Source organism: Corvus cornix, chromosome 8, assembly GCF_000738735.6.
Source record: "Corvus cornix cornix isolate S_Up_H32 chromosome 8, ASM73873v5, whole genome shotgun sequence".
NCBI lineage: Eukaryota > Metazoa > Chordata > Aves > Passeriformes > Corvidae > Corvus > Corvus cornix.
The window spans coordinates 2322462-2334907 of NC_046338.1; the positions used below are offsets into that span (position 1 = coordinate 2322462).

The window sequence follows — 12446 nt, forward strand, 5'->3', positions numbered from 1 at the left end:
GCCCAGGGCTGTTTGGGGTCCCCACCCCTGGAGGTGTCCAAGGAGGGACTGGAGGTGGCACTCAGTGCTCTGGGCTGGTGGCGGGGGGGGGGACTGGGCACAGGTTGGATTTGATGGTCTTGGAGGGCTTTTCCAACCCCAGTGATCCTGGGATTCTGGTGCTCGAGGGGTCGGCACACACGTGACTTTGGCAGCAGTTTTGGGCTGAGGGCCGGGGAGCGATGCTGAGGAGCCTTTTCCCCAAACCACCGGCGAATCCCCATCAGTGCCAAGAACAACCCCAACCGCTCTGTTTTCACATGGGAATAAAGCGGCACCGCGGCGGGGACGGGACGCGCTCGGCGTGGGAAACCGAGGCTGGTGGGGGTCACGACCCTGGGGATGGGGATGGGGACAGAGATAGAGACAGGGATAGGGATGGGGACGGGGATGGGGACAGAGACGGGGACAGAGATGGGGACAGGGATGGGGACAGAGACGGGGACAGGGATGGGGACAGAGATGGGGACAGGGATGGGGACAGAGACGGGGACAGGGATAGGGATCGGGACGGGGACAGGGATGGGGACAGAGATGGGGACAGGGATGGGGACAGAGATAGAGGCAGGGATAGGGATCGGGACGGGGACAGGGATGGGGATGGGGACAGAGATAGGGATAGGGATGGGGACGGGGATGGGGACAGAGATAGAGACAGGGATGGGGACGGGGACAGGGATGGGGACAGAGATAGAGACAGGGATGGGGATAGGGATGGGGACGGGGATGGGGACAGAGATAGAGACAGGGATGGGGACGGGGACAGGGGTGGGGACAGAGATAGAGACAGGGATGGGGATGGGGATAGGGATGGGGACGGGGATGGGGACAGAGATAGAGACAGGGATGGGGACGGGGACAGGGGTGGGGACAGAGATAGAGACAGGGATGGGGATGGGGACGGGGATGGGGACAGAGATAGAGACAGGGATGGGGACGGGGACAGGGGTGGGGACAGAGATAGAGACAGGGATGGGGATGGGGACGGGGATGGGGACAGGACCGGGCCGGCCGCGGTCACGCCCCGCCGGCCGCCCGCCCCGCCCGTATATCTGCGAGGAGCGGCCCCCTGGCGGGAAGGGGGAGGAGGCGGCGGGCGCGGCGAGCGCCGGGGGTGGGAGCTGCGCCGCTAAAGTGCGCGGCTCGGCGGAGCATTACGGCGGCCGAGCGCTGCCCGGGCCGGCAGCGCGGAGCCCGCAGCGCGGCCATGGCCGAGCGCCGCGCCTTCGCCCAGAAGATCAGCAGGTACCGGGGGCGGCCGGGCTGGCGGCGGCACCGGCACCGCGCGTGGGGACGGGCGGGCCCGGCCGCGGGGGCTCCGCCGCTGCCGCGCCCCGGGGGCGAGCGGGCCCGGCGCGGCCCGCGGGCGCCCGCGCCCTGCCGGCCTCCGGGGGCGCCGGGCAGGGTCCGCCCAGCGCGGCCGCGGGGCTGCGCGGCCCCCCCCGCCCGCCACAAAGGGCCCGGAGCGGGCGCGGCGGGCGCCGAGAGCGGGGCCGCTCCCCCGGGGGAGCTGCCGCGGGGAAGCGGGGGAGGGAGAAAGAGGAGGAAAAGAGCCGTGGAATTCCGCTCCCGCGAACAAAGGCCGGCCGGGCGCTTTGTGCAGCCCCTCTCGCCGCACAATGGGCGGCCCGGCGCTTTCCTGCCGGAGCCGGCCCTGCCCCGGCCGCCTCCCGGCGCTGCCCCGGCCCCGCACCTGGGAGGGGAGCGCCCACCTCCTCCTGGCTGGAAAATGGAGAGAGAGCTCCTTTCCAGCGCCTTCCTTTTGTGTGTGAGCAGGGCTGGTTCGCGGAGGCACCGCTCCTTGGACGCGCAGAGCTACGTGAGGCTCGCGGTGCTGAGCATCCTTGGATTTCTCAAAGTTTTGTTATTTTTTTAAAGAGGAGCATTTGTAGAAATTTACCTGCCAGTAGCAGGTTTCTGCAGATTTACATTCTGAGTTAGGCGTGTGGTTCCAGGTAGGAACAGTTTTTCTGTCTGCAGGTCTGACCAGGTAACCTTTGGTGACCGTGGTACCTCTCCTACCTGTAACCAGCAGTGGAGTGAAAGCGAGAACCCATCAGTTCTGCCAGAACTGTTCAGGAGGCTGTGGACAGTAGCAAAAGGAGTATCATTTTCATGCCTTTGAGTGAGAAGCTGTAGGTACAAATAGTTGCAGTTAGAGAAACTGTGATGGAGAAGGGTCACGGACAAAGAAAAAGGAGGTCAAAGGAAAAGGCTGGAGAGGAGGTAGAGGAGTGACATCAGTCCCACCCCACTCATGATCTGGAAACAGCTGAAAGCACTGCTCTTCCCTTCAGGTTCTCTGCACATTTTGATGTGCACTAGCCAGGGGTTAATGTGACAGATCAAGGAATGGGGAGAGATGGATTTGCTGCCAGACCGTTTTTCCTGCTTCTTGATTGTAGTCATAGAAATAGTCACATGAGAGACAAGCACTAGGAGTCGGAGTGTCAGAGTTGTGCAGCCCTAGCAGGAAGTTAACTAAAATGGCCCTGGGGTGACCAGTGTGGTGCTCAGTGCTCCTGCCTGGTGCAGAGGGTTCATTGGATTGTAGCACAGATGTGCCACCTCTGTGCACCTTTTTGGGCTAATCTGATCCTCTCCATGTGTTTCCCAGTGTGTGTGTGTGGGCAGAGGTGGTCTTTAAGCAGGTCGGGTTCATCTGTGCCCATGGAAGGACCCAGGTGCTTTGCAGTGAGGTCAGGGCTGTTGCATCTCCAGCTGTCTTTTACACTTGGAAGATTATTGTGTTTTCTCTGGGGTTTCCCATGTTGTAGTGTCATATTCTGAGAAATCTCATGTTCCTGGTTCGTGGCCTGCACATCCAGTGCACATGATGGCAAAAGCTTGTGGGCAGAATGTTGCACCTGGGGATGCCCAGCCTGGGCTGTTGCCCTTCTCCTGCTGGCACAGAACGTGCTGCTGGGAATGTTGCTGTTTCAGGGGATGAGAGATTGGAGCAAGCGGTGCACAGAAGTCCCAGAGCTGTGCTGGTGGCTGCTGGATGCCCTCGCCAGTTCCATTGTTTCAAGAAGAATAGATCCCTCACATTTTCACACTCTGCCCTCTGGTTTGGCTGACTCATCGAGGTAGCCGTAGCATTTGTCTTATTCACATGAAATAGCCATGCTGCTCTTGCCTTGCCTGAGAGCCCGTGCTTCAAATGGATGTCACTCAGATCCACCAAGGCAAATTCCTTTAGTCCAGCTGCAAGGTTCTAAACTAAACTAAACTAAACTAAAAACAAACATGAGATGGGCTGAGCTGTTTCTTGGAATGCTCAGGGATGTGGTTCCACAGTTTTGATTTACCTGCTATGCTTTCTTCAGCCACTGTGGTGCCCCTCAAGGGCCTGTGCAGAATGCCAGTGCCATGGCTGCCTGGTCATTGCCTCAAAGTCTTTAAATGTTGGGCAGAGGCTATCAGTAATTGCCCAGCAGTTTCAAAATATCTTTTTAAGACTATGTTACAAGGTATCTCCATGATTAGGTCCTGCTGCGTTTTTGTGGGATGGATTTAAACAAGAATTTGGCCACCACAGGTACTTAGTAATTCTTCTTGACTTCATCAGAAGAAACTCCTGAGTTGAACTTAGTATAATGCGTTAATAATACATAAGATCTTGCCTGATACTGCTGCTAATTTTTAATTGGAGATAAATTGTTAGGAAATTTTTTTATTAAACTGTAGTGGATCACATCCTTCTGCAGCATCATGATGCTTCTGTAGTGGCACAGAGGCTGTTGCTTCCATCTCAGTGGAAGAGCAGAGGAACTCCAGTGCCACCTGTGTCCAATTCATGTTCCCAGTTGTGTTATCCCAGTACATTTTCTGGATATGGGGCTGCTTGGCAAAGAAGCAGGATGTGGAAATCCCCCCCAGCCCCCCCAAAAGGTCAGTTCTGAGTTCCTGAATGCCCCAGCAACTGGAGCATGTTGTATCCCAGCACTGCAGTGTTTCCTGGGGCAGGCAGAGGAAAAGGTGTGCAGGCTTTTCAGAGTTCAGAAGGAAAGAAAAACTCCCCCTTTAAACCTCACACAGCAAAAACATTACAGGGATAAACCCATGTAGCCTTTAATGTGAGCCCCTGACTCAGGGCCTTGTCAGTGCTCTTGGACTATCCTGAAGCTGGGTTATCTGGGGAATTCAGAGCTGCTGCTTCGGTCAGACCATCACCGTGGAAGTGTCTTTGCTTGGAAAGAGTTTTGATCTTCCTTTCCTGCTCCCATGGTGAGAGAGGCTCCCTGTGACTTGGAACAGCACACCTGCCTTGCCCTCTGTTTTACAGTGCATATCAGCCTCACACAAACCCCACAGTGTCATTTTTACCACTGCTCTGCATTCTCTTGCTGAGAATTTTCAGTTTTCCTGTGCCCAGCTGTCAATGGGGTCCACAGAAAAATGTTTTCACCTTGTGGGTCCAGGTGCTTCCATGTGAGCAGGAACCCCGTGAGGTGCTGCTCTCTAGGGCTGGGGGGTCTTCAGCAGGGGCTGATCCTGCTTTCAGACATTCAGTGACTTGGAAATTCCCCATCATCCAGGGCTCTTACATTGTATGGGATTCCTGGAGTAATCACAGCTTGTCTTTATGGATTTGAATTGAGGGGAAAACACTTGTGTTCACTACATTCAGAGCATCTTATTTCTGCTGCAGCTCCCTTTACACTGATGGGGTGCTGTAAAACGGGGACTTGGGAAGGCTAAATTTGCATTTGTGTTTTTTACATTGCCTGAAGGATGTGTCGGGGGGGCTGACAGCCTCCTGTGCCCAGCCCTAGGGTAAAGAGGGATGGTGTGAAACCTGCACCCACTGAAATCAATAGCAGAGCTGTCACTGGCTCCCAGGAGCACCAAATCGGGCCAGAAACGTGGTCACAGCAGAATATTCATCACAGTTTATTCTCTTCTCACATCCAGCTGCCATTTGCATTGTCAAAACACTGTCATGGATAACTGAAAGGATTTTTAACAGGAATTTCAGAGCATCCCTTTCCCATCCTCTCCAAAAGTCCCATTGGCTGTCCCTGTTCAGCCTCTGTGGATGTCTCGTGTGGGAGTTGGCAGCGCTCTGGGAAGCCCAAGAAAATCCCTGACTGCTTCAAGCAAGGGAGAAGGCAGGGACAACACTTTATCTCCAGGGCTGTGCTACAGAGCTGCATCTCTGGCCAAGGCTTCCTTCTGTGGTTGGGTGTTTTTAGTATGAGGTGTGACTTTGCTCTCCTGCAGGATCCGGTGCTGTGGTGATTTCCACAGTCAGGTGTCCTGGGAGCTCGTTCCCTCCACTGCAGCTCAGGGGTGAAGTTTCAGCCTCAATAATCAAATATTATCAGAAGAACACCACAGGCAGCGTTGTATGATGTTTTCTCTTTTAATCAATGGTGAGGAAAAAGGGAACATGTTGTTGCTCATCTGTGTTAATTTAGGAACCCACACGCACCCTGCAGCGGTCGGGATCAGGCTGGGCATTTCCTCAGCTGTAAATCAAACCCATTTCACTCCCAGGGGAAGGAGTTCACTCAGAAGGAAACAGGACCTGGGGTTTAGGAGGAAGGCTGGGTGCAGGGCTGAACTGGCAGAGTGGCTCCAGGCCAGAGCTCTCCCTGGATCTCTGGAGCAGGTTCCCTCATCCAGCAGGAGCTTCCCTGGATGGTGACTCACACCTGGATGGGGCTGCAGGCAGGACAGCCCAGCTGGAGCACGTGGGCACAGAGGGCCAGGCCCTCTCTCTGCAGAGGTGGCACACACAGCCAGTGCCACTGGGCTTTGGGAATTCAGATCCAAGCACAGTGAGTCAGTGGGATGGATGCTTCCAGCCCTTGCTGGCTGAACAGAGGGTGATGCTTTCACTTGAAGAAGTAAATGATGTGTAAATGCAGTTTTCTCTCTCCGAGGGAGAACAGGCAGCTTTGCTGGGGCTGCAGATGCCTCACTGTGCCAGGCTGCCTTTCTCAGAGGCTCCCTGGGTGTAGAGTCCCTGCACGTGACACCCAGGGTGAAGAACAGGCAGGAGGAACAGTTCCCTAATTAGCAGGATGGGGAGAAGCAATTTACCTTGTCCTTTCCCAGTGGAGAGGGCTGTGGGGATGAGAGGGCTTCCTCACATCACCCGAGGCTGTCCCTGACCCACCTTTGCTGGGAAAAGGGAGAGTTCCTAACCTTGCTTGGCATCACCAGGCATGACTTGTGGAGTCTTTTTTTGGGAAGGCAAAAAGAAGAACTGATATTTCCAGTTCGCTGCTTAAGCTAAAAAAAAAAGTTAAAAAAAAAAAAGGAACAGTTTTTGGGTTTGACCAGGCAGGGCACATAGAAACAGAAATGATTTTTTGTGTAGTAAAGAACCCTGGGAGTGCAAACAAATGGTTTCATTTTGTTATTTGCAGCTTGGAGGACTTTGAGAATGACCAGTTTTGTTTTGCTTTAGGAGCCAGTTCCAAGGGGAATTTTCTTCCTCTTCTTTGTGTGTTTTTTTTTTTTTTCCTTTTTCTGTGTGAACCACATGCACACACAATAATTAACCAGTGAAGAAGGTCAGAAAGGAAGTGACTGGGGAAGATGTACTTTAAACACAGACGTGCATGAGGCTGTGGGCTGTAATTAACTGGAATGTTTGTCTGAGGTTCCCAGGTTACGTGTTGAATGTTAGATAAGTTATTAAAGAGGCAGTTTTTTTATTTGTCCTTTTAATTATCAAAGCTTTAATGGCTCTTCAGCTCTACCAAATTAATTTTTTTTTTTTTTTACATTTGGAGAATATTTATTTCTCTTTTCTGATGGGGTTTGGTGTAACCCCAGCATTGCTTTAGGTTAGAAATGGTGTTCAGGGTTATAGTGTAACATGAACTGCTGGTCGTGAACAGTTTGTCATGGACAAACAGCCTTTGGGAATGCAGGAGGAGGAGAAGGCAAGTGTGTTCACAGAGTGATGGAATGGTTTGGGTTGGAAGGGACCTTAAAGCTCATCCTGTGGGCAGGGACACTTCCACTAGATCAGGTCTTATTTGTTGTAGGGAAGCTGGGAACCTCTGTGAGGAAACAGTGAGGAAGCAGCCCTAAAAGTAGTCAGCTGAGGTGTTATCTCAATGGGGAAATACTCACTGGGTTCTCCAAAGGTTCCACTCCTTCTCTGGAGGGAGTGATCGGGATGAAGCACATCTGCTAAAAGATGGGATTCCCAACTGGAGCAGCTCTAGAAAAGCCATTGGGTGATCAAGGGAGCCCAAAGGCTGGGAGGGGATACCTGGCAGGTAGAAAGGAGTGGGAGAGGGCTGTTGAGCCTGATCCTGCTGCCACAAACCCAGATGGGCATAGATACCTGTAAATACATTTGGAGATGAGGTTACCTTAGGAGATGGTTTCTAAGTGTCAGAGGCAGGATGCTTTCCAGTAGGGAAGTGGTGTCCAAAACCTCTGCAAAGCAGGGATACAAGAAAGAATCAGCCTGAGCTGTGGATTGGACTGCAGGCTTGGAATGAATAGCAGTAACTCCTGCAGACTCCACTGAATTCTGAGGTTCAGACAGTATTTACTTCACATGGGGAGAGTTTTGATGAGTGCTTGTGAAAGCTGGAGAGGCAGGAGTGCTTCACACTTGAGAGTACTGGTGATTTCTTGGTGAAACCCATTGGAGGTTCTGACTTTCTGTGGTCGGGCTTTGGGGGAATTTTGGGGAATTTTCAATATCCAGTGAGGTATTAATGGAGCAGCAACATGGCTGATCAGTGCCACCCTTTTGTGGCACCACCCTCCTTCCCCTGTTGGACCATGGAGGTGCCTCTGGTTCCTGGGGATCCACGGATTCAGGAGGAGCCAGGCACGGCTGTGGTTCCCCAGCTGAGGACAGGATCCCTCCTCTGGCTGTACTTCCCATCTGGAAACAATGCCTCTAGAAAATGGGGAAGGGTTTTTAGTCTTTCCTGTGTTGTGCTGGGCTCTGATTTTTCCTGCCAGGGCTCTGTGCCTCATCAGGAGTGACAAAAAACACACAGAGTGAGCCTGGTTTAAAGCAGAGCCCGTCTGCATCCTGGGGACAAGCTTCTCAGTCCTCAGCCACAGATGCATGGTGTGTTTTCCATGCCAAGCAGCCATTTTAATCCATTCCAAATTTCCTTACGAAAGCTGGCAGCACACGTGGTTTGCTCTCACGTGTGTCTGTGTGCACACGTGGTGGGAACAGGGAGAGGGCTTTTCCTGGATGTTCCCTGTCCCCAGCAGGAGCTGCTTGGTCTTCTTCCAGAAGCCACCCTCCAGAAGTGAAAACATCAGCTCCCGTGGATAAAGGCAAACATGAAGGAAATAACTTCTTGCAGCTAGAATACATAAAACTTTATTTTTTTTCCTCCTGCAGTGTACTTTTTAAAAAAGACAAAATGATGCTTCCTCTAGCTAATCTTACATCCATCCTCTGGCCTGAGGAAACATCTGCTCTCCATGGTAGCCTCAATTGTCCCAGCCAGTTCCCTCTTAGAGTTCCCTTCTCTTCCACTGACAGCAGTTGCCTCCAGCTGCCTTCATTCCTGCCCACCAGCAGTCCCAAAGCCAGGAGCCCATCCTGATGTCCAGGTTTAGCTTAGGGCAGATTTAACCATCTCCTTGGCAGGATTCCAGCAGCTCGTGCTGATACACAGCACAGTCCCATGGTGAGATCAGGAGTCTCTTAGCCATGAGGATGCTCAAAGATCACTGATGGAGCAGAAAAAAGCCACCCCTGTCCTTGCAGCCTCTTCATCTACCTTAGGGGCTGGTTAGTGTCTCCTTGGAGCTGGGAATTGGCTCTGGGAGCCAGAGCTGCCAGCAGTGCTGTGATGTGGTGAATGACACTTGGGGTGGGTTTGTCACTAATAAATTGGGTGTTGACTCCTAGAGGGGAGCATTCATGTTGGTGAGGTCCTGTAGGCCAGGAGTACACAGCAGCTTTTCAGCAAAACAGTTTGTTTGTGGAAGGAATCTGGGTTTTTGGTTTGCCTTTGGAACAAAACCATTTCCACCCTACTCTGAAGTTTGGCTATCCCTGCTGAGAGGAGCTGCAGCTTCCTGCTGGGATACAGGATGGAGAGCTGTGGATGGCTGTGCTAGGGCTGGACCCATGGCTTTGTTTAGACAGTCCCTGGCCATCAGCATTTCCCTCTCTGCCATGCTCTTCCTTCCCCCTCCAGGTGGCTTTACCTACCTGTTGTGTTTTCAGCCTTAGCAGTGACAATGTGGCTCTTTAGCCAAAACAGAGAACCCTGGAGGGTCACAGCTGTCACCCTCCAGGCATGGAAGGGCTGCTCTGTGTTTTCCATTCCTGGTGAGAAAATTACCCCGTGGTGGAATTTCTCTCTGGCAGAGACACATGGCATTGTGCCAGTGTTTCCTCTGCTTGTCACCGTCATCCCACCTTTGCCTTTCCTACACGGAAAGGGAAACACCTTTTTGTTCTGACCCAGTCGTTTGTTTCCTGGTCCTTTGTCTGACTGGGATTGCAAACCCCCAAAATGATGGATGAAAATGCAGAGAGTACAGGAGCAGCTGTGTGACCAGGAACTGCTGAAGGGTGAGGAGAACTCTGGAGAAGAGCTTTCCTTGGAAGAGCCTGCTGGGAACAAGTTAATTTGTGCTTGGGGTCACGTGCATTTTATTGCCACAGATGTGCACAGAAGAGCAGTTCACAACAGGAGAAAAAACAATTAATTGCTGTTAAAAATCTGTATCTGCAGCCTTGTGAGAGCTCTGTGATTCCTGGGAATCCATTATGCAGGATCTGTTCCCAGCAGGTGGTGACACCCTTATTCCAGTGAGTGAGTGTCTCAGCACAGCACAGGGAGGTGGATCTGATCCATCCCCATGTCCCTCTCAGAGATAACTCTGTCCCTGTCTCATTCCAGGACCGTGGCAGCCGAGGTCAGGAAGCAGATCTCGGGGCAGTATGGAGGCTCCCCTCAGCTCCTCAAGAACCTCAACATCGGAGGCAGCGTCTCTCATCACACCACTGTAAGTCATGCCTGGAGCAGGGATTGCTGAGCATGCTGTCCACAGTCATGTTACCATTTGGGAAGAGACTCAGTGCTGACACGTTGTTGATGTAAGCGGCCCTGATAACACAGAGGAAAAAATTCCATGCAAAACCCACTAATTTTGGGGATTTCTGTGTTGCAAATCAGTTGGTGTGGCTGGGAGTTTGTGTTTCTGCAGAATCTTTGTAGGACAAGGAGCTCTCTTGAGCAGGTATTCGTTGTTTTATCCCCAAACAGCCTGGATTGGGCATTAAATTCCATGTGTGTGTGGTTCTCTGCATGGAGAGCTCTTTGCAAGCTCCTGCACTTCAGGTTGCTGTTTTCCTGTCCTTGTCACTCTTGAGAGCAGGACCAAAGCGGCTCCTCTACTCTTCTGAAGTATTTTAAATATTATTGTGCAAGTTGAGTGGGGTTATTCCTCAGGAATGTATATTTACTTACAAGTTTACAGCCCACTTTGAAGAGCTGCATTGTCAGAATCACCTTTTCTGAAGTCAGACTTTCTTGCATGGCCTACCAGTAACCTTCCAGATTTATTGTGGTCAACATTTCAAGAAGTGCAGCAAACTTTTTCAGGCTGGAAATGTTTGATTTGGGGTCTTGCTTCAGGTCACAGCAGTTCTTTTTGCAGCAGTCAACTTGGAAAACAAATATTAGAGCATCTTGTTTTCTTCAGAGAGGGGTGGTTAGGTCAGGCAGGGCTGGAAATGTGCCCTGAGTTCGATTGTGCAAGTGTTGTGAGTTTACAAGAGTTCTTCTCTTTGGAGTAGGGTCCTGTAGTGTTTCCTCAGTTCCTGGGATTGTGGGAGTGAGTTCATGGGAATTCCCTCTGCTTCATGTCCAATGTAACCTGTTAAAGCTTCCTCCTGTGGAGCACAAACGCATCCTCAGAGCTGAGTGTCACCTCTAAAGGGATCTCCAGGCTGACCTCTAGCTCAGAAAAGTGACTTCACTGCGGGCACAAACTTCATCTCTGAGGGGATCTGACTGTGCCAGAGGCACTGGGGATGGAGGAGGGCTGGAATTCCTGTCATTCCCAGGAGCACAGGGAGAGCCGAAGGCTGATCTGTCAGCTGGTGCCCAGCGTGGTGGGGACTGAGCACGGAGGAGGATTAATGATAGAAGGGTTAATGATAGAAGGGTTAATGAGAGCTGCTGCTAATGCTAATGCCTTATCTCAGTGGCTCTGCTGGGCTGTGCAGTGATAATGCAAAGCCCTGACTTGGCAGTTCTGGATGGTCTTTTGCATAATCCAGCATTAGAATAGGGAGGGACCCCTGCTATTAGCGGTGTGTGGAGCACTCAGGGTCACTGACTGCACTTCCCTGCAGCACTGCATAGCTGAGGATTGCACTCCCATGGGATGTCCATCCCAGCAGCTGCTGTGCCTCACTTGTCTCACCTGTGGTTTCATCTTGGAAGGAGTTGGCTGAATTGCCTTTCTACTCCCATAAAGTGAGATGTCTTCTCTGAGCTTCTCCAGGCTGCTCCTCACCCAGCCATGTTTTTGATCAGTTTTTCCTCGTGTCACCTCCTTTCACTCTGAATTGTCTCTTCCACTTTTTCCTCCTCTTTTTAAGGTTTTTCCATTCTGCCGTCAACCAAATTCATGCTCAAAGCTTCAGTCCTGTTGATCTTCACATGCAGTTTTTGATACAGCGTCACACTTGTTGGTCATGGTATTGTCAGCAGCTCTCATTATCCTCTTGCCGTGCTGTTTGCTAGTAAATATATGCAAGAATCTGTAAAAAAGCTGGAAAAGGTCGTGCTGGCTGGAAGCAGGCTCTGAGCTTTTCCTATCAAACTGCATTGTGTGATGGCTGCTGTGATAAGCTCCCAGTTTGTCACATGAAATTCAGTGTTGAGCAGAGATGCTCTGCAGAGGCCTGATTAACACGGGGTGATGGTTTGTAGGAGATAGTCTGTAGGAAAAGTCTACTTAGTTAAGTCATGAGTCTGTATCCTGAGGCTGCAGAATACGACAGAGGTTTGCTTGTCTGAATTTTGGGTTAATTTCTCTCCCTGAGGCATCCATCAGGATCTGCTGTGCCTGCCTGGCCTGGTTTGATAATCAGCATTATGCAGAGGGAAAGCATCGCTGTGTGAAGCTGTGTTTGCTCTGGAAGAGTTCAGTTCTGTGTAGCCACACTGGTTTAAAAGCCTGAAGTAGGGCATGTCGTATGGGAGTGAATAGGAAATTCCTGCTAAAATGTTGTGTGATTGAGTTTCAGTATCTCCACAATGGCAGCACCTTGGGACTGGGGGGGCTCCAGCCTGCCAGAGTTCAAGAAATATTTGGCCAATGCTCTCAGGCACAGGGTGGGATTGTTGGGGTTGTCCTGTGCAGGGCCAGGAGTTGGATTGGATGATCCTTGTGGATCCCTTCCAGCTCAGGATATTCCATGGTTCTACAAC

The 12446-nt window shown here is 51.7% G+C and overlaps 1 protein-coding gene across 15 annotated transcripts in view; it reads left to right on the forward strand.

Annotated features, from left to right (window-relative positions):
* Window positions 1-1186: 1186 nt before the first annotated feature.
* DOCK7 (dedicator of cytokinesis 7) overlaps window positions 1187-12446 on the forward strand; it is a 92833-nt gene continuing 81573 nt past the window's right edge. For 13 of the 15 annotated variants that reach the window (XM_039556326.1, XM_039556327.1, XM_039556328.1 and 10 more), the window contains exons 1-2: window positions 1188-1284; window positions 9903-10008. In XM_039556326.1, the coding sequence (XP_039412260.1) occupies window positions 1247-1284; window positions 9903-10008 (144 nt within the window). In that variant the 5' untranslated portion in view covers window positions 1188-1246. Of the gene's footprint in view, window positions 1285-9902; window positions 10009-12446 lie in introns of all 15 variants that reach the window. The other 2 variants (XM_039556337.1, XM_039556338.1) reach the window with 1 other exon arrangement.